Here is a 24,122-nt window from a genome sequence, read left to right as displayed (position 1 = left end):
CTCGATTGCCTCCTGAGAGATAAGAAGTGTGAAAGCATCAACCAGGGTGAACAGTGTGGATCTGGTCTCTCATCCTACAGAGCGTTCGGAGAACTACAGTCAAAGGTAAACAATCCCAAACAGGACTCACACACAGTTTCAATTCTATTTACAAAGTAGAAAAATTACTTTTGTCAGGGACAGAAAAGTCTCCGGGGGATAAATGATTGTGTAACAGTGTTTTGGATAAGTAGCACGCTAAGTGGAGGAGTGTCACTGCTCCTTTGACCACAGTGATCCCAACTGAGATTGGTTTTAACTTATGCAAAGCTGTGGGAGGCTGACAGATAATAAACTCTTTAAAAGGTGGTGCTGAGTCTGCTTGTTCTAAAGTGATTGCTGCCTTTAGGTGTCACGAAGTCTCGGCTGGATTTTTTACCTGATTAAACTTTTCTTCTTCAACCACAACAGGAAGTTCGTAGAGATATTTACAAGGTTTAATATAACAATCAAGTACTTTTTTTAAAGCAAGCATGCAATGTACTGTGGGGTCTTAGATCTCAAGTCTTGGTTAGTTGAATTTCTAACTGAGACAAATGAAAATCAAACCCAAGATGATTGGAAAACCCATTCCTAATCTTTAACCGTATACATATAGACCTTGAATGTATCTATTTGTTCTGCCTAGCATCACGTTTGTCATGTTGTTTCATGCCAGAATGACCTGTTAATAAACTGGAGCATCTACTGAGGCCTTTCCTGTTGTCATGTTAGGCTTCTTGTCGTGTGAATTACATCTTTAGATCCAAAAACAATTCAAACAACAGATCATACAAAACCGAGAAATAAAGGTTTCAGATTTCTTGCTAGGCTAAAACTTATGTAACCTGTGAAACTGGATACTGTTCTCATTGTGCTGGGAGAGAAAACAGAGCCACAGTCAGATGTATGAAACAACCTTATACCTGTTATTCATTGGTTGAACAAACATACGACTTAATATAAAATTATGAATTGCAACACAAATGTATTTATTCTTGTAGTATGCCCTTTTTCGCTTTTTTGTATGTAACTCACTCTAGCAATCTATTATTATTGCAGTAATCTTTTTAATGATTAACCAGAGGAACTATGAATGAAAGTGATAAAATAGTGTTGTTTTAATTTCTGCACAACAGGAGCAGGTCTAAATCTCAAGCAAAGAAAGAAAAAATAAACAACCTTGGCAATAAACGTGTGTGACTCAGTGGTGATATTTAGATAAACTGATAACATCATTTTGAACTTTGATTAACGTCCATGTTACAGACTCCAATTGCAGCACAGAAGTGCAACATTTTGCCTACAGAACAACAAATTCATCCAAAATGTTGAAACATGTCTGTGTGGAAAAGTGTTCCGATCTAATGAGCTACATTCGTTTTTACAGAATGTAATCTATAGTGTTTGGGAGTTGTTTGTCTCAATAGGCTGTAGTAATCAAAAGTAATGAACCTATTATGAGCAGGACCTCGGAGGGCCCGGCGTGGCATTAAGAGTGTGGCACATAAAAGGTTTATTAAAGGAAATTAAGGTCCATCACTGCCACACCTGCTCCCCTATTATAAATGTATGACAGGTCAGTGCCTTCAATCACAACAGCAAACGAGAGAGAGGAGTCATGTTTCCCATTACCAGGGAAAAGTAACAGCATATCCTATGACTCACAGATTTCACTGGCCTGTGACCACTATGCGCCACCATCAGCCCGGAATAATTATGTTTAATAGGTTTTATTTGGGACCCACAAGCAACAGCCAGTGAGAGTGGATGGATTTTAGCAACTATTTTTGTCTAAACACACACAGCGAGGTGCTGTCCGTGCGTCAATATCATTATTTAGAGTCATTATGTTTTTACTCACCTTTGAAACTTTTCCCTCGAACATTATACTTTATGTGTATGGATATTATTGCTCTTTTAGGAGCTGCCAGAGATGCTGCCGTGCATACAAATTTTGCGTTTCACTGGCTTTTGGGTGACTTACGAAAAAATACACTGCTATGTTTAAGCTCTTTTTACATGTAGAATAAAATATATCCGTTGTGGCTCATGTGTATTTTCAATGTTTTATTTATTTACAGATGGAGTGTGATGGTGAGGAGCAAACCATGAACACATGTAACAGTAGCACGGGTGAGTACAGCTTTTAGTTTTAGTGTAACACCACACACGCACATACACATACACACACGCACACACTTACTCCACTTACCACCATGGGCTAGGGGTATCAGTTCAACAATTCAACTTTATAACTGTCAATTTTATGTATTATCTTACCGGTCTGAAGAGCACTGCACTGCCATTTCATTATTCAGAGGGGAATAACTTCATTAAATTGAAACACTGGCTCAAATTAGTTAAGGAGTGTGCATATGTTGTGTGATTGAAAACCTCTAGACTGGATATGTCATTATGCAAGTGTGCGGGGCCTCTGAGGCTCGCCGGCTCACGTTAGAGCTATTACTACATTTGAGGAAATTCATGAAAAGTGTTATTATTGGTTGTGCTTCATGGGAGCATGGGTAGAACTTGAGATTGATGCGGGCCTCTGGGAAAAATTGATTTAGCCTTTAGATCATGTTGTTTGTCCCTCAGAGAACGCGCAAACTGAATGAAAAGCTTTTCAGATCAATGAAGAGACCACTTCTCTGTCCTTATGCTGATTGTACCCAATGGCATTGTAAAAGAGAATACAATATATGGTAAAAGGCTGGATGAGGCAGTGTTGGCCCTGCTGCTATCATCCCGAAAACATTATCTCCAAAACAAATATTTGAAGAACGTCGTAAAATTTCATTAGTGATAGCCCAAAAGTGGTGAGTCACCTTGGATCTTTGATGAAGAATATATTGACAGATGCTGCTCTACTGTAGTGGAAATGTAAACATGACTTTTTTATCTGTTCTATCTTGGCCTTTATTTCACAGGGCTGACCGACTGCATGGCTGACACTCACAGGTACAATATAAATGATGTGAACAGTTGTTCATGTTTGTCTTAAAGTCTTACATTTTTGTTGTTGAACATTTACAATGAGCCAACTGGAGCCTCTGCTGACCCTGCTGTGCTTTTTGTCTGCTCCCCTCTTCCCTCCAGCCCATATGGGTCCATGGCGAGGAAGAGGAGTGCTCAGGAAGGGGTGCAGGGCGCCCCCGTCAACAAGAGAAAGTCCCTGCTGATGAAGCCCCGCCACTACAGCCCCAGCGAGGCATGTGAAGAGGAGAGCGAGGACCTGGCACCGCCACAGGACAAAGAAGAGCTGAGGAACATTGACACTCCAGCAGGTAAACAGATGTCCTGTTGTTTTGTCTGTTTTGATGAACAATTGACGCTGAATTTTAAAATCCCATCTGTTGCATTCATATTTCCCTCCCTCTGCCATCAGCCAGCAGCCGCAGTCATTGTGCAGTGGAAGTGAAAGACTACACTGCTGGGTCCACATTAGTTGTGTCTCACGTCCACAAATTGAAGTTTTGACAGCTGATCTGCCATGATATTTTTGGCGTGGCTTTACCCTCGTTTGATGAGGCCAGATTTCAGACCCCTCATCTGTCCTCATTCAATAGCCAGTTCAATCCCATTGAATGCATAGAATGAAAATCTGAATGGGGGAGTGCACCAGTTCACTTTGATTTAAATTAAACTTTTATATAGAATGATTATTGAAGTGGCCTATTGTGAAAAACAAATGAGTTGTCAGCAACGCTTGGCTTGGCTTGGTTGTTGTTGTTTATTTTTTACAAAGATTTCCATCACCCGAAGGGGGATTTCATCAACAACAGTTAAAACTGTTTATTTTCACTTATGCCGCTGTCCCTTTCAATAGTGAAAATATTTTTATTTTTCACCAATGAATTGTATTTTGTGCATTTGGCGACAATGCTTCTGGTGTACATGTGCATTCTCACCCACTATAATCTGCACTGATTTGGTATATTTTTAACGATGTAACTAAGCAACAAACGTAATTGTGCCTTTCAAAAGCTTTTGTTGGGCCCTCTAACACAGTCTAATACATAATTAGGCATAATGTCTACAGCTCATTATAGTACACATGTGTGTAGTTAAATGGACCAGGAGAGTAGCTCACTGAATTGTGTGGATTCATTGGAAATGGAATTTATTTGTTTCCTGAGTTCATATTACATTACAATTATCTAAGTAATTCACTGTGCATCATCAGTTTTTCCTTTTGTTTTTGTGTATTCTGGACATGTTTTTGTTTTATCACCCCACATTGATTGACTGCTGTATATATTCGCCATCTGAACCTGATATTCAGGGGACGATAGCTTTAGAACAAAACAAATCCAGGCAGTGTAAAAAAGAGAAGGTCTAATTAGTGTCAAATGAACACGGATAATGATAGACACATATTCACAACATGTTTTGCTGTTATCAGATTTGGGGCCTATTTTCTGTGGGAAAATGAAAAATTGGAAAAAGTGGACCGCAGGCAGTATGAATTTTTGCAGTGGGAAGCTGGTCATATCTGCATTTTAACAAAAAGGGAGGAAAATAAGCCCCTTGTTTGGTCGAGCCACACTGTGTTCAACTCCAGCCAACTGCAGCCCTGCTGCAGAGTGCTGGTAATGGCTATTCTGGAGTACAAACTGTTCACCTGTTCCAACACACAAACCACTGGAGGGATCCAAGTTTTTTTCCTCAATCTCTTTCCCTTTTTGCACTTGTGTGTGTATGTGCGTGTGTGTGTGTGTGTCTGTCTTTGTATACGTTGTGTGCTTTTCTGACTGTATGCGGCTGTGTCAGGCCTGGGAGTCCATCTGGATGAAAAACAAAACCCTTGTTGCTTCCCTCATAAATGTAAATACGTGTAACTGGCTTTAATTTTTCTTCTTCGACAGGGTTTGTCTCCAGACACCCCATTTTCAAATATTGTCCACAGAAGGGAACAGATAGTGACACATTGTAATGTTGCTCGGGAACAGTGTATTTGTCAGCCATGTCAAATCCACTGCAAACAAAAATGCACAAAATCATATGAAACAGTTTTTTTTTGTAGTGCTCGATAATTTCTGTCACATTTTAAGCTCTTTTGCGTAGGATTAAGTTTGTGTGATGCTCCCATTAATGAGAAGAAGCTGCCTGATAATGCCCATATCTGTGAGATTTGACTCTCACACTCTATCGCTATCTATCTTCTCAGTCTATCGAATCCTACTTTGGGGTCAGTCTGTGGTGTCCGGCCACTTAAGAGGATATAGAGTCCAGCCTGCTGAAAGTAAAAACCCTCACAGTCCAAAGCGCCTTAATCGAGTATAAGTTTCACTGGTTTGGGGATCAAGGGAGATTTGTTGAATCAATCCAGATGATATCTTTCCATTGTTAATCACTGACCACGACTTAATATTATCAGTGGCGTTAATAAAGTGTTGTCTCAGATGCATTTTGAGGGATAATAACCCTAACCCTCTTTGTCTGTTCCACTGATCAGACTCTCTGCGTTTCATACAATCTTGTGGCTTTCTGGATTATTCTAAAAGATGCAAGGCCAAAGGTCAATGCTAATTCAATTATTGAGAGCACGCAGCAAAACCAGCTGGAGAAAAGAGAGATTATACAAAATGAGTGTTAAAATTTACCAGGAATCACCAATATATTTCATTAATCTGGAATAATGCATGTAGCGTACATGGTATCTTATCACACCCACAAGGATTTAAAAAAAAGAAGCCTAACGCTCAAAATCTATTACAGTAATTTATATTATATTTGAAAAATATTATAACATTAGAAAAGCTTTTTTTCTAATTTTCTAAAGTTTATTCAATTATTTTTATTTTCCTGAAACAGTCAGCATTGTATTGGTTTCTTGTGGGTTCATATTTTTCATTAAAAAACTAACAGGAAATGGAGGATATTTTTCTCAACAAGATCCACATCATTCATATAAATGATTTTAATTATATTATAAAATAGCCTTTTAAAATGTATATTTCAATGAAATGCATTCTTAATTGGTTGATAGTTGTTATTTGAGTTAAATTAATTGAAAAAAAAGTTTAACAATCTACTACTACTCATACTTTTAAAATATATTGAAATATATCTATAACGAATATTAATCTTAATTTTTGAAGCTTCTCATTCCTGTTCTGCTTTTGACGCTTTCATCCAACAAGTCAGTCAATGTAAGACCGGCTCCTCCTGAACCAAGTTCTGCCAGAACCACGATCAAACACACACAGGCTCACAAGCTCACACACACACACACAAACACATGAACAAACACACACACACCAAACACACACACACACCAACAGCTCATAGACATGTCTCTCTCTTATCTTGGTGTTTGTTATTTTCTCCATCTGTGTTTTCAAGAATCCCCTTCACTTCCCTTCTTCTAATCACAAGAAACAACAATTTTGGTGTTTTTAGAATATTTTTCTTCACAGATGACAACATGTTGCTGCTTAGCTTGCGTTTAAAAATACACATTACTACTTAAAAACTGATATTCACTGTCCAGTGCACTGTAAATCCCTCCGTAATCTTCTTTCAAATCAATTGGGCGTTGTTTCTTTAATTGGAGACACAGAGGGCAAAGGAAAACAACAGTGTTCCTCATCTCCAGGTTTCATGTTCCACTAGCAGAGAGAAGGATCATGTATGTTTTCTAAAAGACTGGAAGAATTACTTGGAAATCTCACAACCTTATGATTTTCATTTCCATTTCAACATGTGTTCTTATAAATCCTCTATGATGGTTATAAAAACATGTTTTTTTGAAGATTTTATTCATGGAAAACTAATAAAGGATTTGGAGAAGATTACCGAGGACAAACAATTCTTATCCTGTGTGTGAGTAAGGGGTTGAAAAAAATGTGAAAACTAATATGTGTTTTCTTGTTGTCTTAGATGGAAACTTGAATGCAATGAATGGAGTGGCCAACAGAAATGGCTTCCATGATGCTGCAGCAAAGTCCAACTGGTCAGAAGTTACATCCGATAACTCTCCCCAGTGTGAGCCAGACACATCTGAACTTCTGATGGATCAGGATGAAGAGGAGCTCCTTAATAACGAAGAAGAAGACACAAGTCGAGGCAGAATGAGTGGTACATCATCGCCTCAGAGTCCAATAGGAGACTTTGGGGAAGCTGTGTGGGAGCCTCTGTCTCTCTCTGCCAGGTTGAATGGCTCAGGCTGCAGTCCCTCCCAGGCCTCAGAAGACCTGACAGGCAGGAACGGACATGTTAAAGAAGAGCCACACTCAGAACTAGGGGCTGCGATGGGTAGAGCGAGCATCTTTCAAGCCGAGGCTTTGAGATACAGGCCGCCCCCTACAGAAGAGGACAGCGAGGGGGAGATGGAGGTGGAGAGGCCACCTCGGCTGGACGGCTGGGCGCTGGGCCTCCATGAGAGAGGCCTCGAAATGAGCCGAGGGCGGGTAAACCTCAGCCTGTTGGAGCAGGCCATGGCTTTGCAGACAGAGCAAAGACAGGCCCTGCATCATGCCTACAGGGAAATGGACCGATTCCTCATGGAGCAGATGACCAACGAGAGGAGGCACCACAGGATGATGGACATGGAGGGCAGACTCAGCTATCATGGAGGAAAAGGTAACAATAAAGAGGAAGAGACCTGCAATGTGAAAAGTGATCAGTATACGGGAACAGACCTTTCTCACAAATGTATCTCCATTCAGAGTAATTCAGATCGACCACTTGTGATTTGGATGATTGGATGCTCAAAAAAACATTAAAGGAATAAAAGAAGCATCCACAGGTTTAAATCGGAAGGAGAAAATCCTCTTAAATACTAAAAACATTTTGGCAACAAGTGAAATAATAAATAAACTGACTCAAATAAAGAAGAACAAAATTTTCTGATGGAATTGCTACTACTCAGAATATTGGATTTTGATAGGAATCAACTGGATATTTAACCATGACCATAAGTCTTAAATCCTCCTAAAGTACCTCTCATGTTTCCCTCTGATTCTTCAAATGACTGCGGCTAAATGTGTAATCCTAGATGTAATCTTTCGATGGATGGGAATTAAGAAGTGAATGCTCTGTGTTGAACTGCAGCCTTAACTAAAATGAGAGATTAATAGATGCGTTTTGTGAAAAAAAGTGTCTGGCTTCTCATGATATTTCAATCTGTGGACTTACGTTCAATACGTATATGGGACAAGAGAATTATATGCAGGATATATATCACATTTCTTGACGGAACACAAAGTTTGTTTATGCATCAGTATTTTGAATCTATTCAATTTTTTGTCTTATTTTGCTGTGTCTACAGATTCTCCCAGGACTGATAAAAAGGATATAAAGTGTCCAACCCCTGGTTGTGACGGAACCGGTCACGTCACCGGCCTTTACCCACATCACAGGAGTTTGTCTGGGTGTCCTCACAAAGTCCGAGTTCCTCCAGAGAGTAAGTCGCACCAGTGGTATAACGGATGATAAATACTCATACAAACTGCCAGTTTTAGGATTTACAATCAGTCCCAGTTATTGAAATCCTCTTAGCACGAGCCCGAAGAATAGAAAGACCTGCTCATACGTTTAGTTCAATTCAATGATGAGCTTGAAACTTTTCAAATAAACTTAAAGGATTTCTTTCTCTCACCCCCTCTCTCTTTCTCGTAATGTGTTTTAATGTGCGAATATTGAATTCTTCTTCCCCCCCACACACATTGGCGATTGTTAAGTCATTTCAATATAACTCAACAAACATTCAACATTAAACAGTAATGTTACAAAAGGAACAGAAAAAGTAATTAACTTTTTCAAAAAAGCGCATGCTCTTAGACTGGAGGCAGTATTTGCAAATCAAAGGGCTAGCTAACGCAGTATTCAAAAATAAATAGACAACTCTAACAAACTAATTGGAGAATATGTACAGAAAAGAAGTTTCTAAGGATACAGAGCGGACCTTTAACGACGCGCTTGTTTTGAAGAATATAATCAGCAGTCTTGTTACTCCGCTCTTTGCACTAAGCTATTTACATTTCAGCCACATAACAGCGTTCCTCATAGTGAGAAAGTCTTTGCCTTTTTCCGTCTGTCTCTGAAGGATCTTTGCTCTATGGTCTCTAATGTACCAACCAGTTACATAAAGCTCTGTTTAATGTATGAAAATGTATTATTTCCTAAATGCACTGTAAATATATAAATATATATGCATGTGTTTACCATATTATAATTTTTCAGCTTCCCTATGTTTCTCATGTTGAATTATTCTGGACATATTTATTTTACCACAACTATCTCCTTTGTGCCCCCCCTAGTCCTGGCCATGCATGAGAACGTCCTCAAGTGCCCCACACCCGGGTGCACAGGAAGAGGCCATGTCAACAGCAACCGTAGCACCCACCGGAGGTACATCCACACGGGAGAGCCATTAGAAAATCTGTATACCCTGTTCATAGATGAGTTACGGTATTAGGCTAATGTGTTTGATTTCCTCCCCGACCAGTCTCTCAGGCTGCCCTATCGCCGCCGCAGTGAAAGTTTCCAAACCTCAGGATGACGTCCTGAAATGCAGACAAACACCTGACCGCTCACCAAGGTATAATGCCAGATAACGTGGGGGATTTTCTCCACTCTCAGTGTGCTCACATGTGCAGAGAAATAACTGAGACAAGCGCACACTCAGCTCTGTAGTGGACTAAAGTTGTAAACGCTGAACTGAGGTTATGCAAAAAAGTGATAAACATTATTATTGTGGAAGAGAGTGTGGGATATTTTTATTCACTGATCCCAGCAGAACGCACACAGTCTAGTTTCAGCTTTCCAGGCAGACATAAGCAATGGTTGCTGGTCCTGTGAGCTCCTCTCTATTAGAGATGATAAAAGAGCAGAACTCTTTGTTCCCTGTGGATATATCATGGGCAGGATGCCCACTCCTACTATATTAATTAGTCTGGCAACCTGGCTGTGGATCTACAACACTCATCAGATCCCAGACTCATGTGTACAAAAGAGCTGGCGTCCCTAAATGGTTTAAAACAATGTCTATTCTTAACTACTTCATATGAACTTGTGAGGCATCTTATTATACAGGATTTACACAATAAAATATTCAGTCTCGCTCTCTCTCTCTCTTTTTTTTCTTCTGCAGAGCCATTGGCTTAATGAAGAAGTTTGAGATGAACCAGTTGAACTACAGGCTCTCTCATCCAGTAGCAGCTTTGCAAACCAGTCTCACAAAAGACATGGACAAGTACAGCAGGATCCGCTTTGATTACGCCAGCTTTGATGCACAGGTCTTCGGCAAGCAGCCTCTGACGGGGACCAACCAGGACCAGGATATGTCACATTTCCCAGATTGTAAGCTTAATATATTTTATTCACCCTAAAACATAACTGAAGTTAACACCTTTTGGAAGATTAACAAGTTTTGTCATATGTTTGCAGTATGTAGACTTAGTTTTAGTCCCCAAATTAATACCAATTTTTTCCAGATATCATGTTTATCAGTTTGTTTTTGCTTAAGGGTTTCTACATTTTTCAGTTCAGTGATCGTTGCCAAACTCTTAAAAAAATCTACTTAAACTTGTGTTCCTATTAAGTTTGGTAGAACACCTGGTGTCTCAGCATCTAAATTATTCACCAATTATTTGTTGTTTAGCCCCTCAGCAGTATCCTGGCTTCCTCGGTGCTCCAGGTGGCCGATTGACCACCTCTGGACAGCACAGCCCGCCGAGTCAATTCATAAAAGAAGATGGTCTCCAAGCTGAAGCTACGACTGCCACCATCCTTAACCTCTCCACTCACTACCGGAAGAACATGGAGGCGGTCGCCGGCCGACCCTTGGCAACCTCCACAAAGGTAATCAAATTAGACCACTTGGAAAGGTTTTTAATGTGGTCATTTTAAAGGAACTCTGATTTGTGTATAAAAAGGAAAGACATCAAAAGACAAAATTTGGCAAAGGGAACATGGTGTTCGGATGGCAGAAAAACAAGGAGGTTTCCACTCCGTAAAGCTTTAATGGACACACGTGAAGATCCGTGTAATCACGTCAAAAGAGGAAATACAATAAGCCTTCCTTCCCAATTAAAAATACTCCTCTATTTTTTTTATAAAACATGAGGTATTGTATTTAGTTTTGACATCAGCTGGCATGTAAAAACCCTGAACTGTTGTCTGAAAATGCATCTTGCCCACTGCAGATGGCTGAGGATATTTCGCTTAGTTATGTGATCCAGCAGAGGCTGTGTGTCTACACCAGATAGTCTTAAAAAGCGTTTTAATGGATTAAGCCAATCAGCTAAAGGAGTTAACATCTGAAAAGTTTAATTCGCACAAAATCCAAACTCTTTAATGGAAATGAGCGCGGGTCCAAAATCTCTTCAGCTGTCTGCGTCTCCAACCCAGCATTGTGTTCAAACTCACTTGGTGATTAATATTGATCACATTCTGTGGGTTACATACACCGTACTGTAGATGATTCAAGGTTTCCACACCTACACAGCACAGATCCTTGTCTCCCAGCTTGGTGAGCTGAGAATGTGGCCCTGTACCAGGTACCAGCCCACTGAATGAATAAAACAGTGTTAGCAAGTTAATCATCTGCTCTCATTTACAGCTTAGTTGTCTTGGAGAGACACATAAAGAACAGCTTTCCAGTCTGAAAAAGGGGGCCATATTTAGAGCGTTATATGGTGTTGCATGCTTTACCTTATCTGCATATGTATATTACACTTTGAAATATCTGACACACAAAAAAATCATCCCTTTAGTGAGTGGAAACTAAGCCAATATACTAATTTAACAGTGCAAGAGTCTGAAATTACATCATTAATTAATTAGTAAGAGCAAAATAAACAAAATCCTTAGTTTTAGTTTTTAGCCATAAAACAAAAGTCTAAATAAATCACAGAAAGTCACCGGTGTTGTTTTGATTAGGTACACACATCATGAAACGGCTGCATAATTAAAGTGGACAGCCACATCCAATGTTCATGAAAATTATACCCTTTAATTAATCTGAAAGGCTCCCCCTTTGTTGCAAAAAAATACTGATGTATAGGTTTTAATGAAACATATGCGTTGAATAATTGGTTCCATTTATGGGAAAGGATTTCACCATTTAATGAGGTAAAACTTTTAATACCATAAAACAGCCATAAGTCATCGGGCGATTGCGTTTCAGCACAAAAAACGACAAACACATCTGTCAGCGGGGGGAAACTTATGCCACATTAAGCTTTTTAATTTTTGCTATAATAATGATGACCTAAAACCAGCAGCCCCCCCCTACCCCCCACACCCTCACCTCGCGCCCCACACCCCACCCCACCCCCAGCTGCCATCTTGGTTGTGTGTCCTAGAAAACAGATGACACAGCTGTCACTGAAAAACTACACACCAGTGATTATTTTTTTTGTGTTCAGCAGAATTAGCGCTGGCTTAGTTTGGTACTTTGTCTCGTGTGAGATAACCACTGTGTGTTTTATATACTTTTAATGTTTTCGCTGAATTTTTCCATGTTTATAAAGAAATTTCAAATGAAACATAGCGTTGCCTTCACATCAATCAGGCATCTCAATGTTTTACTTAAAAATACAAACAGATTGATTCGAAAATGCAATAATTTGTTTTCACGCGCTACACATACAAGACATATTTTATTTACTCTCCCCCAACATGATGTTTTCCATTGAAAGATGAAATCATTTTTGTCTTTAGGACATGCTAATAGAAGTGGATGAAAATGGCACCTTGGACTTGAGCATGAAGAAATGTAAAGAGAGTCCAAAAGCCCAGACGAAGCCACCTTCAGACGACCCGCTGTCTCCCCCCGAGTCCAATGTGGCCAAAGGCGGCAGCGTGCTCATCAGCCCCGCCTTCTACCAGCCGCTGTGTGAGAGGGACAGCTGGGAGAGCCCCATCCCCGTCAACTTCAGCAAAGTGCACGTTTTACAGGAGAGAGAGGTAAAGAAAAAACTAAACAGCAACTGACACTTCTAATTCAAAAATGTAAGATGATCATAGAGCACCTGAGGGAGATGGAGGTGGAGGAGGAGAATTTATTAGGCGCCTCTGGTTTTACACTTTGTTTGTAGTCACGTCACCAAACTAATCCATTTCAATTACAGTGCACAAATAAAACAATGAGACTGAGCAACAGAATGGAAGTAAAAGACGCTGTGTGTGTGTGTATATAAGAGTTTCATAGGTTTCCAGGTCAGCAAGGCCCGGGTCAGAAATATTGAGGTCAAGTCTTCCAACCCCCCCCCCCCCCTTTTTTAAGTCTCTAAAAATCATATTCTAATTATTCAGCTGTGGAAACATATTATATACACATTAAATTCAAGTAATTCCTTATCATGTTATACAATTACATAGTTCTAACAAGGAAACATAATAAGGATGTTTTCTAGTCTCCACACATCACTTGCCTGAATGAGGCTCAATCTGGGCTGCAAAGGTGTTTTCTTTTCGTCATTTAACAAGTGCAATTTGTGTGTAGTTGATATCAGGAGTTTTTCCATTGACCTGCTTTTTAAATCACACAACATCTGGTGACTGCACCGACTTGTCTGTGGAAAAAAAAGAGGAAATCCATACGTCCTGTCCATACATCATAAATACTATGTGGATTAAGTATGACTTTAAATGGATGTATGATTTACTACAGTATAAGTATCCTTAAGCGTAATCTCTTTGCATTGCTCTCTAACCCACAGGGCTTTTGTTTTAAGAGTATTATACCCTGGTTTTCATTAATTATTCACTTTTAGGTCATTGCAGATTGTTTTCAGGTTTCTTATTTTGGAGTCTTAGTCACTTTTTTTCTCCTTTATCTCATCTTTCTCCGCAGGAAGATTACGATCAGGTCTCCTTGGAGGACCAGCACTATCTAGGAGACGGCAGCATGTTAAGCCCCAAAACCAAGCTGCTATTACGAGACTCAAAGAAAGAGCTTTTGAGGTATGTTGCGTCTATGACGGAAAGTTCTCGAGGCACATTTACTCGGTCAGCTGTGCATAACGCGAGCTTCCCTTTCAGTTGGCAGATGGTCAGTATCAAAGATTAAAAAAACGGGGAGGGGGGGGGGGGGGGGGGGAACTGTAACTCCAAACCATACCTTTTGTGTAAATTGGACAGCTTTGATACAAGTGAGACAAAACACACAAATGTAACTCTGTGTGTTACATATGATTGCACCTGGTATGTCTACAGGTTCATGTGGAGAAGAAATTTGAAATTTGAAAGTGAGTTTTCTCCCTGTATGTCCCGTACAAGCTTACAACTCTTGATTCTTGTAGTAATAGAGTGCATGCTCTGCTGGGTCTCCTCTTGAGAATCACACCACGAGAAAAAAGTAGGAATCCTCTAGTTTCCGCAGCACAGCACCCCCCTACCCCACCCCTCGATTTTCCTCAGTGACACTAAGAGACAAAAATACAAAATAATAATTTTCTACTAAACTTCCCGCTGTACTAACTCTTTCATTTTATTATCTTTTAATGCCCATGAAAAGGTTCTCAGTGTCAAAGACAAAGATTCAGTTCAAGCTTTGCAAAGTCTGTGGGAAGTGGAGTAATCTGTGTATTAAATGCTTTGTGCTCTCCTGCAGCTGTCCGACCCCAGGCTGTGACGGCAGCGGCCATGTGACGGGGAATTATGCATCACATCGGAGGTACTGAAATTAATTACACTCTTATTAGCACCAGCCATAGCAGATATATAGACAAGGGAAACTGTGCTGATTGTTTAATTGTGCTGATTGTTCCAGTTGAAAATGTGTCACATAGCGAGTGTTTTTAGATTTTTCAAGTCATTGCTTTTCCACACTGGTGACTGGAAAAGGCTTCTTTTTTTTTTCACAAGGAGGCAGTGGAATTGTGTTTTTTAAATATTTTTGTATAAATATGCGTTGAGACATTGTATTGAGATTATTTAATTCGGCTGTGATCAAAGAGTGCATTAAAATGACTGTTAGCTCCTTATCCTCTCTAGTGTGTCTGGATGTCCCCTGGCTGACAAAACACTCAAATCACTGATGGCAGCCAACTCTCAGGAACTAAAGTACGTGTTTTGATAACTGCTTTAGGATTTTTTACGTTAAACTAGGCAGCTTGTTTTTTTTTGCCTTAGCGAAGGTCTGCTGAGTTCAATGCTTTCCTTTCCTCTCCTCTCCTCTCCTTTCCTTTCCCACTCGCAAATCTCTCCATACTCCACATGAAGTTGTTTGCTATTTGCACTCTCTCTCTGCATATTAGCATGAATCCTTCGCTCTGCTCTACTCGCAGTCTTTTGCTGTAAAAAGCACCTGGTCTCTGTGTCTCTCAACCTGCAGGTGCCCAACACCTGGTTGTGATGGATCTGGACATGTGACTGGGAACTATGCTTCGCACAGAAGGTAACGGAGGAAAAAAAGCCACCGCAACTGAGCATGAAATACATTTTGTCAGATGTATGACATTCAAACAGATGGTGAAATTCTCACTTTATATCGCAAACATGTTGCACTTTTTGAGTTCTTGTTTTTTTACTCATTTTGTTGGCTGCATTTCCTATCGATGTGTCTATGTCACATAGCTTGCATCCATATAGATTTCATGTCATTTCTTTTCCACACTGGTAACAGGAAAAAGATTATTTCTCACGAGGAGGAAGTGTTTTCAAATCATTTTGATAGAGTGATACATTGTGTTGGCATTATTTAATTTGTTTATCCATCTCTCTATAAATTATATTAAAGCTTTTCCGTTTATTTTGCTCCATCCATATTTTTATAAATTAAGATTCGGTTAAACACTAAACATTTAAATTCCACAAGCTACTGCCTGTATGATTTGAGCCTTTGTTTAGATTTTCCTTCATGTTAACTGATTGTATTTATCCGACCGTTCCTAGCTTGTCAGGATGTCCACGTGCCAGAAAAGGAGGTTTGAAGCTCACACCAAACAAGGATGACAAAGATGAGCCAGAGCTTAAGTAAGATTTTTTTTTTTTTTCATCCTATGCTGTCGCTGTCATGTTTTTGTGTTTCAAAAATAAAACAAGAAACATTGTTGAAAATGTGTCATGCGCTTGTGACGGGGGGCATTATACCTGCAGGCCATTAAGTTAAACAAAGAAAATAATACTTCTCTTGTCGGAACATTAGTGAATTATTTTCTAAGGATTAGCAGTGTGGTTTTGTGGGATTTTTTTTCCAGGGCTTTTTATATTTTTTTGCTATTTTCTGAATGGAATATCTGGCTTATCACTCTTCACCGAGAGCTTCCTTTGTAATTAGAGGGAACTAAGAAAATGTTGAATGGCCTGCTCTGATGGCATGGCACTCATTTGCAGCTTAATCACTGCTGCCCGTGAAAGTGTTATTGGAAAAAATATAATGTAATTGATTTGCAGTTTAAATCCAAAGTCAGATATATGAGCCCTTGTTTACTTATACATCTGGACACTGATTTTTCTTTTTAATTACTAATGCAAGGGCACAAGCTTAGGAATTAGACTGGAATAGATCTCATACACATTAAGAGAGAATGGGAGAGACAGGGGGAGGGTAGTCCCTAGATTATTGTAAACAGTGGGCCATATGGCATGCCTCCATTGTCCTGGTGCCTTGCATCAAGCTTCATACCTGTGGTAGATGTAAGTAATGGGACCGGTGTTGTTTTGTCCTCTAAGTGCTGCCGTGCTGTCGAGTAACAAAATGCTGAAACAGGCTTTTTGCAGCAGCACTCTGCAGCGCCGCGTGCCATTTGTATCATCTCAGGTGACCTTTCACCTTTATCAATAAGGGAAAGGGTGAGCCACCTCCAAATTACATTCTTTCGCATGAGGGGATACATGACAATTATCTGTAATTCATGTCACTCCATTACTGACCTGCAGAAAACAGACCTGAAAACACAACTGACAAACTCAGTGATATTCAGCGGCAGTTGTGCTTGTGTTTTTTCAAGCGCAAATATCAGTCACCTGCGAATCCGTGCACCGAACGCAGCGTTCGTTGGGACTCAAGTTTCCATGGATTAGTAACTTGTAGTTAATGTGATTATTTGAGTCCATTTGTAGTTTTGGCGACTTCATTTTTAATCAGCATTTGGCTGCGGATTAATCAACGTAATGGTTAACAAATCTTCCGGTCTAGTTGAAAGAGTGATTTTGTAATAATCTCAGTAAATGATTTAGTTTCGTGTTTTTGCAGTTGAACAATAAAGTGGTTGCTATTTGGTGCAATTAAAATGTTTCAGAAATTGAAATTGCGTACATGTTTCCTGTGTGACTCAGTACTGTGAACAGATTTATAACATGCACAACTCTTTGCTGCTTTCTCTGGTAGGTGTCCAGTTATTGGATGTGATGGACAGGGCCATATATCGGGAAAATACACATCCCACCGCAGTGCAGGCAGTTGTCCACTCGCTGCCAAAAGACAGAAGGAGTCGTCCATCAACGGGCTGCCCTTTGCCTGGAAGGCCAATAAACAGGAACTGCCCCATTGTCCCTTGCCTGGCTGCAACGGCCTTGGACACGCCAATAATGTGTTTGCCACTCACAGAAGGTGAGGTCGCCTGTCCTCCATTTTATCTCTAAACAATGCTGCTGGTGGACATGTTGCTTTCTTACAATGGCACCTTGTTTACCCCCGTTCACAGTCTCTGTTTGTGATGAAGTTTGCTGATGTTTTTGCACCTAAACTGATTTGTATTTGTGTCCTGCTGAATTAGCTTGTCAGGTTGCCCACTGAACGCACAGAGCATCAAGAAGAAACACTCCGAGGAAGAGATGATGACTATCAAACTGAAAGCCAGCAGTGGTAAGCTATACTCAGACGTAGAGTGTTGAACGAAAATATGAGTATTTAACTGTTATATGTAAAAATGTTTACAATATCAACAATAACATGAATATCTGTAGTTGGAACATGATAGATTCTCTGTTTTGACTCAGGCGTTGAAGACACAGACGACGTTCAGCATTTGGATCATGAAATAGAGGAACTGAATGAGTCCAACATGAAGATAGAAGCAGACATGATGCAACTCCAAACCCAGGTTAGTCTCTACTCCCACAAGCTCTCTCCGGGGACGGACAGCTCGAGATCGTCGCTCGCTCGGTTTGACAAGCGTCTTTATTTCTTTTTTGTCTTTTTACACGAAAGCAGATCTCGTCCATGGAGTGCAACCTGAAGACAATTGAGGAGGAGAACAAGATGATCGAACAGCACAACGATAGCCTTCTGAAGGAGCTTGCTTGCCTCAGCCAAGCTCTCATAAACAGTCTTACTGACATTCAGCTGCCTCAAATGGTACAGTAAGCCTCTACCACAGACTCCACCACAACTCATTATATATCTAACCTGTCCTGGAAGAAATCTTGTATGAATTGTCTTGTTGTGCTGTTGTCACTAATAGTTCGACGTGTTTGTGTTGCAGGGACCCATCAGTGAGCATAATTTTGAAGCCTATGTGAACACATTAACTGACATGTACAACAACTCGGAGCATGAATACTCTCCTGAGTGCAAGGCCCTCTTGGATAATATCAAACAGGCTATTAAGGGCATCCATGTTTAAGCTGTGGATCTACCGAGAGGTTCCTTCGACTTGGGATAATGGCACTAGATAGCTCCATTTCACTGAAGAGTGCTGGCTTGGCTGCATGTGCAAGACGAGGCTTTTGGAAATGCGTTTGTCATTTCCCGGTAAACACACTGCACTGAGAAAATGACCAGCCGGATCTGTAATGCTTTCACTGTTTCTGCATTCACGTGATAGGTTTACCCTGGTGAGATTCTTACCCCTCTTGCACTTAATTATTTTGTATGGTTTGCTTGATTTTAATCTGTATGTGTTCATGTCATTATTATATTATCGCTATTTATTATTATTATTATTATTATATTTGTTCATCAGTGTATTTTATTTATTTCTTGAATTGTAAATGATTAATATCTGAGAAATCTGTTTTACTTTCTGCACATTGTAAATTACATAGAAGCACATTCCAATTTCATGGCATACTTTCGCCATCTAGTGTTGAAAAAAGGTATATTATTATTATTGTCATTATTATTATCAGACCATAAGTTGGATCTCTCTTCAAAGTAAAAAAAAAAAAAAAACTACCAAAATATCTAAGCATCAATAATTTTAAGCATTGCTTTTGCTTTCTTTATTGGAACCTGAATGTATGGTGAGACAAAGTGAACACTGAGGTAAAAAAAAAACAATGCAATGTACCTTTTCCTTCACAACAAATTACAGTTGAATGCAACCAGGAAGTGACACTGAGCAAACATGCAACGTCCCTCAGTGAACCGAATGTCCAATTCAGCCTCGCACAGCGGGCCACAACCGGAGAGAAACAAAAATCTAAAGTCCACTTTGTCAAGATGTCTTTCTTCGAAAAAAAAAAAAAAAAAAAAAAGTATAGATATTAAACTGCCTTCTGTGCACACACGTGGGAGTGTGCATATAGTATGTGCCTAAATGTATATGAACCCATAAAAATATATGAGTACTATGTTTTGTGGTAGGACAGTATTACGTGGATGGTGTCTAATTTATTATACAGTACAATTATTTTCATAGACGGAGACGTTCCTGATGACTGTTGAACTACCGGTGTCTCAGTAGCTGTAATCTCAGAATTATCTTTTCAAGTATCCTGACTGAGATTGAGAAGTCTGGTGTTGATCTGAACTTTGTTGCGAGCATGGAGAGGGAGAAAAGGAAAGGAGTTAATTTTAAAAAAAAAATGAATTTTTTAAAAATACATCTGCTCCTGTTTTATCTTAAACTGCTTACAAGCCTTAACATTTCAACCGCTCTCACAGTTTGAATATTCCTGTAACGCTTGGGGCAGATCTGAAAAGTAGCTGTTTCCAAAACCAAGCCGGCCACCGCAAGTCACACAAATTCAATCAGTAAATGCAAAAAGAGAAAGAAAAAAAAAAGAGAAATGAAAACGGAGACATGTGACAGTTGATGGCTAATCAGTTGTTTATTTGCATCGATTGCACTTTTGTATTTCCATGATTTATTGTTTTGAGTTCACCACACTGCCCTTGACTTCACCAACAAGAGAGAGACGGGACACTGTAGTCGTTACATGTGTCTTAATTTACCTTGAGGCTAATCCCAAGAAAATAAATAATAACGGTAATTCATTTGAGCAATACGTTGTTTCATTTCTGCAAAAGGAAGGAAGTCAAAGACATGTAGCCTGCGACAGTTCAAAGAAGAAAAAAAAATGTAACAGCAAATGAGCCAAATTACAGAAGAAAAAAAAACAAGACCCTATTTTATCCAAATACTCGATAAATATGTTTTAAAGAATTTTAATCTTTTAAAAACTGAATCTCGTTCTTTAAAACTAACAATCCTTTATTTATAATTAATTCTATTTAATTCCTATACCACACATCGTTTGCTCAGGAAGTTTTGTGAATGATATTTATTTTTCCCCGTTAGTGATTGGTGTTTTGTATTGTGAAATGCTTTTTTGTGGAAAGATATTAGTATGATATGAAATTGTATTGTATTTTCTTTTCTTTTACATTCAAATGTAATGCTTTGTTTTTCATTTGGAGTAGTTTGTAAATTGAAACTTCCTATTACTTTTACTCTTTCATAATAAACAGATATGCGCTGTGTTGTACAGTTTGTGTATGGTAGAAATAAACTTTTCAAATGGTTGTGTGGTTTCTCAAACGCTTCTGACTCCAGTTATCAACTTTCCTTAGGCATTAGCATCACCCACTGGTGAATATTAGACATTACATCCGAAACAACAGGGGGCAGTGGTGCTCACACTTGAAGCTCAACACCAGGAAGTGTTTGCAAGTAGAATCTAAATAAGTGATGTACTGCAATGACACATATTTATAAAATTGTATGATCCAGTTTATTAAAGCCCAGATGTGACGCCTTTCCATCGCTTGTTGTCTCTTAGTATCGAGATTAGTTTTTATTTTCACTGAAAATCTCCACATTTCCCAAGCTAGAGCTAAAATGATTAGTGAATTTCAAGATGAAAAATAACACAAGCTATCAATCAGTTCTCAAATTAGTTGCAGGCAAATTTTTTGCAAATCAAATAATCAGTTACTTGACGAACTCCACTTCTCTCAACTTAGTTTTATAGATTTTTGAAGTTAGAAAACTGCTATAAAAACAATACTATAAACTGCTATAAAAACAATAACACAAGAAAAAAAACTAAAAAGATATTAAAAGAGGATATCAGTGCTGTTCAGAAACCAATTAAAAACTGATGAATGAATTAAGATGTAAAAAAAAAAGGCCAAACAGGTGTGGTACAGGTATAGTAAGGTCTATATATATATTAACAGTAAGAAACACATTCTAACTGGCAAACGTAATGATTCAAGAGTGAAACAGACTATTCAATGGACATCTTTATCCTGTCCCTATTGTTTGCAGTAATCTCTGTGTTTTGGACATTTAAAGACTCAACAGGCCATTTCCACTTTTCTGACATGTTACAGACCGAATAGATGATATGAGAAAAAGAAATCTCAACAGTGATTACATATAATTGATAATTCCAGTGCTTCAGAGATGCTTGTGAATGTTGCACAAATAGAAATTAATCCAATGCATGAATCTATTTATTTATTTACAGAGAGAAGTGTGAGATAAAAGTAAATTACAGTCAAAGTCCAGATTGAAACAAAAGCTGATTGTGTTTAACTTTAAACCAAGGTTGGATGTGTGGTGTGTAGTAACCGCATACATTTTCCCTGTCACCACACAGACTTCCTGTAATGTATATGTGCTGTGTGTGTATAATGTGAGAGTGTTACAGATATATAGGGCAACTTGACGGCCACACACACACACACACACTGGGAGGGATGTGACCTCAGCTCACCCTGCTGAAGTAAACAGTCTGTTCACAGCCATCTGATAAAGCACGGAGGCATGCAAATGTTTGCCTTCATGGAAATAACAGAAGAAGCAGATCCAGGATCCTGCTGAATGTGACTTCATGATCTACTCTTGAAATAGTCATATATACTTCATTAGGGCGCTAGATGAGGACGCTGCTTTACAAGTTCTCATTATAATGACATAAGGAGGAAATATACATATTAGCAGCAATGCTTTTTGATCCACTTGCTTTAAATTTGACTATTTGTACAGAGAAATTATAATTTAAGCAAACCTGAATTAACTCAGTGTTTCTCCAATATAATTGAATTCAGAGGGCAGAATATCGAGCATGGAGATAAAATCATCCTACAATGGAGGAGTTCAATGAATACAAATAAATAAGGATGTGTTAAATCAAACATTGTATCTGGTTAAAATTAGCTCTGGCCATGTAAGACCCCCGGCCTCTGTATTCCTGAAATCCTGATGGTGGCTCCTCGTTCTGTCATCCTTACGTTCTGCTAAGAAAAAGGTTGGAGATTCATTAGTCAGGCTCCTTGAGGCCGTGAGTGACACGACTAATGAACCCGGACGAGTGGAGCTTCAGTTACAAGAGGGACTTGAATGAACCCAAATGAAACCCTCTGCATTCTCGTGTGTTTCTTTCTAATAATAGTTTCTTTTCACTACTGGTCAGTGCTGCTCAACTGAGACGACAAACTGCAGTCGAAGGGTTCTGCCACAAAATGTAAAAAAAAAGTGAAATCAACTTATTCGACTTTTACTGATCACGAGGAAATAGTTTTGATTAGAGCTAATGCTGATCTACTCTTCTTTCTAGGAATCGACAATCAGGTTAGGCTGAGAGTTGTGTCTCTAAAACTCTTTGACGACCTGAAGGACGACGGAAAACAAAACAACTGCTGCTTTGTCAATTTTCAAAATTATTTTTTCACATACAAATCTATAGAAGGCTACAAAACTAGAATGGCACTTAGTAGAGAGGATCACTCTGCCTTATGTTCGCTCAATGTGCAATGACCCACATATATAGAAGTGAGTCCCCTAAACATGGCAGATTTTTCTTTTATCAACATCCATGAAATTTAAATAGAAAATCAAGGAATATAGTGAAACATGTCTTATCCCGCAATGTTAAAGAAAGTGAAAAAAAACTAAAACCTGGATCCGATCCCTGAACCCATTTTGCATTCTTCCACCGAGTTTCGTGGAAATCTATCAAGTGGTTTCTGTGTAATCATGATAACAAACAAACACATGGGGGTTGGAAACACAACCTCCTTGGTGGAGGTGAAGAAAGATGAGGTGATGTGAGGTCCCTGGTCCCTCGGCTCCGTTTGCTAGAGAGCGGCCATGAATCCTTCCTTATTAAATCTGATGGTCTATTCCCACACTTCCAGGGCAGACCAGGGCAGGCAGAGCAGGCTAAATTTAGGCCTTTCCTTAAGGGAACTGTGTAAGGGGGGAGGGTGGGCCAAGTTTTCCGGGATCATCCCAGGTTCACAGACTCACTTATTATCACAGACACATTACGATTCCAGTGGCTGGTTGATTAGATACAAACACAGATGGAGGGCATCGTTTAGTATGATTCCAATTCAAATAGGTGGAAAACATGATTCAAACTGCACAGTAATGAAATGAATAAACAAATGGAAGTAAAATGAATCATAGATTAATTATTTTTGTGTTGGCTAACAACAACTTTTCTCTAGATAGACAGATACTGCATAAGTTTGCTAAAATACTGTATTGACGTGCATATTTGAGGTGCTTGTACTATTGTTTTAAAGTACTTTTTTAAAGTACTAAGGATTCAGAATATAATCTGTTAAATGCAACTATAACCAAAGGTTCAGAGGTGGTCCAAACTCCACCTATAACACTATGATAGATAGATAGATAGATAGATAGATAGATAGATAGATAGATATATAGATAGATAGACAGATGGACAGATAGATAGAAAGATAGATAGATGGATGAATATCATTCTAGCTATCTATTCATCTATTTGTCTATCTGACTATAGATAGATAGATAGATAGATAAATGTATAGATATATGGATAGATATATGGATAGATATATGGATAGATGGATAGATGAATAGACAGACAGACAGATGGACAGATAGATGGATGAATATCATTCTATCTATCTAGTCATCTATCTGTCTATCTGACTATAGATATATGGATAGATGGATAGATGGATAGATGAATAGATATAT

At 39.0% G+C, this 24,122-nt stretch overlaps 1 protein-coding gene across 1 annotated transcript; it reads left to right on the top strand.

Annotated features, from left to right (window-relative positions):
• Positions 1-18,885, top strand: st18 (ST18 C2H2C-type zinc finger transcription factor). The gene is made up of 21 exons (XM_062403512.1): positions 1-105; positions 2,103-2,154; positions 2,952-2,982; positions 3,121-3,308; positions 6,907-7,608; positions 8,297-8,431; positions 9,288-9,378; positions 9,476-9,568; positions 10,121-10,329; positions 10,631-10,830; positions 12,694-12,939; positions 13,829-13,938; positions 14,588-14,650; positions 14,971-15,039; positions 15,311-15,373; positions 15,871-15,951; positions 17,309-17,530; positions 17,697-17,785; positions 17,920-18,023; positions 18,134-18,277; positions 18,405-18,885. The coding sequence occupies exons 2-21, from the start codon at positions 2,103-2,105 to the stop codon at positions 18,543-18,545; spliced, it is 3,033 nt and encodes a 1,010-aa protein (XP_062259496.1). The 5' UTR covers positions 1-105; the 3' UTR covers positions 18,546-18,885.
• The last annotated feature ends 5,237 nt before the right edge of the window (positions 18,886-24,122 follow it).

This window comes from Platichthys flesus, chromosome 14 (genome assembly GCF_949316205.1).
Source record: "Platichthys flesus chromosome 14, fPlaFle2.1, whole genome shotgun sequence".
NCBI lineage: Eukaryota > Metazoa > Chordata > Actinopteri > Pleuronectiformes > Pleuronectidae > Platichthys > Platichthys flesus.
This window is presented reverse-complemented; position numbering and strand designations above follow the sequence as displayed.

Excerpts from the sequence above, each read along its gene's own strand:
- st18 (XM_062403512.1), top strand. The coding sequence starts at position 2,103 with ATGGAGTGTGATGGTGAGGAGCAAACCATGAACACATGTAACAGTAGC. Across the intron at positions 9,379-9,475 it reads AACCGTAGCACCCACCGGAG|TCTCTCAGGCTGCCCTATCG; the intron begins GTACATCCACAC and ends CTCCCCGACCAG. Across the intron at positions 15,374-15,870 it reads AACTATGCTTCGCACAGAAG|CTTGTCAGGATGTCCACGTG; the intron begins GTAACGGAGGAA and ends GACCGTTCCTAG.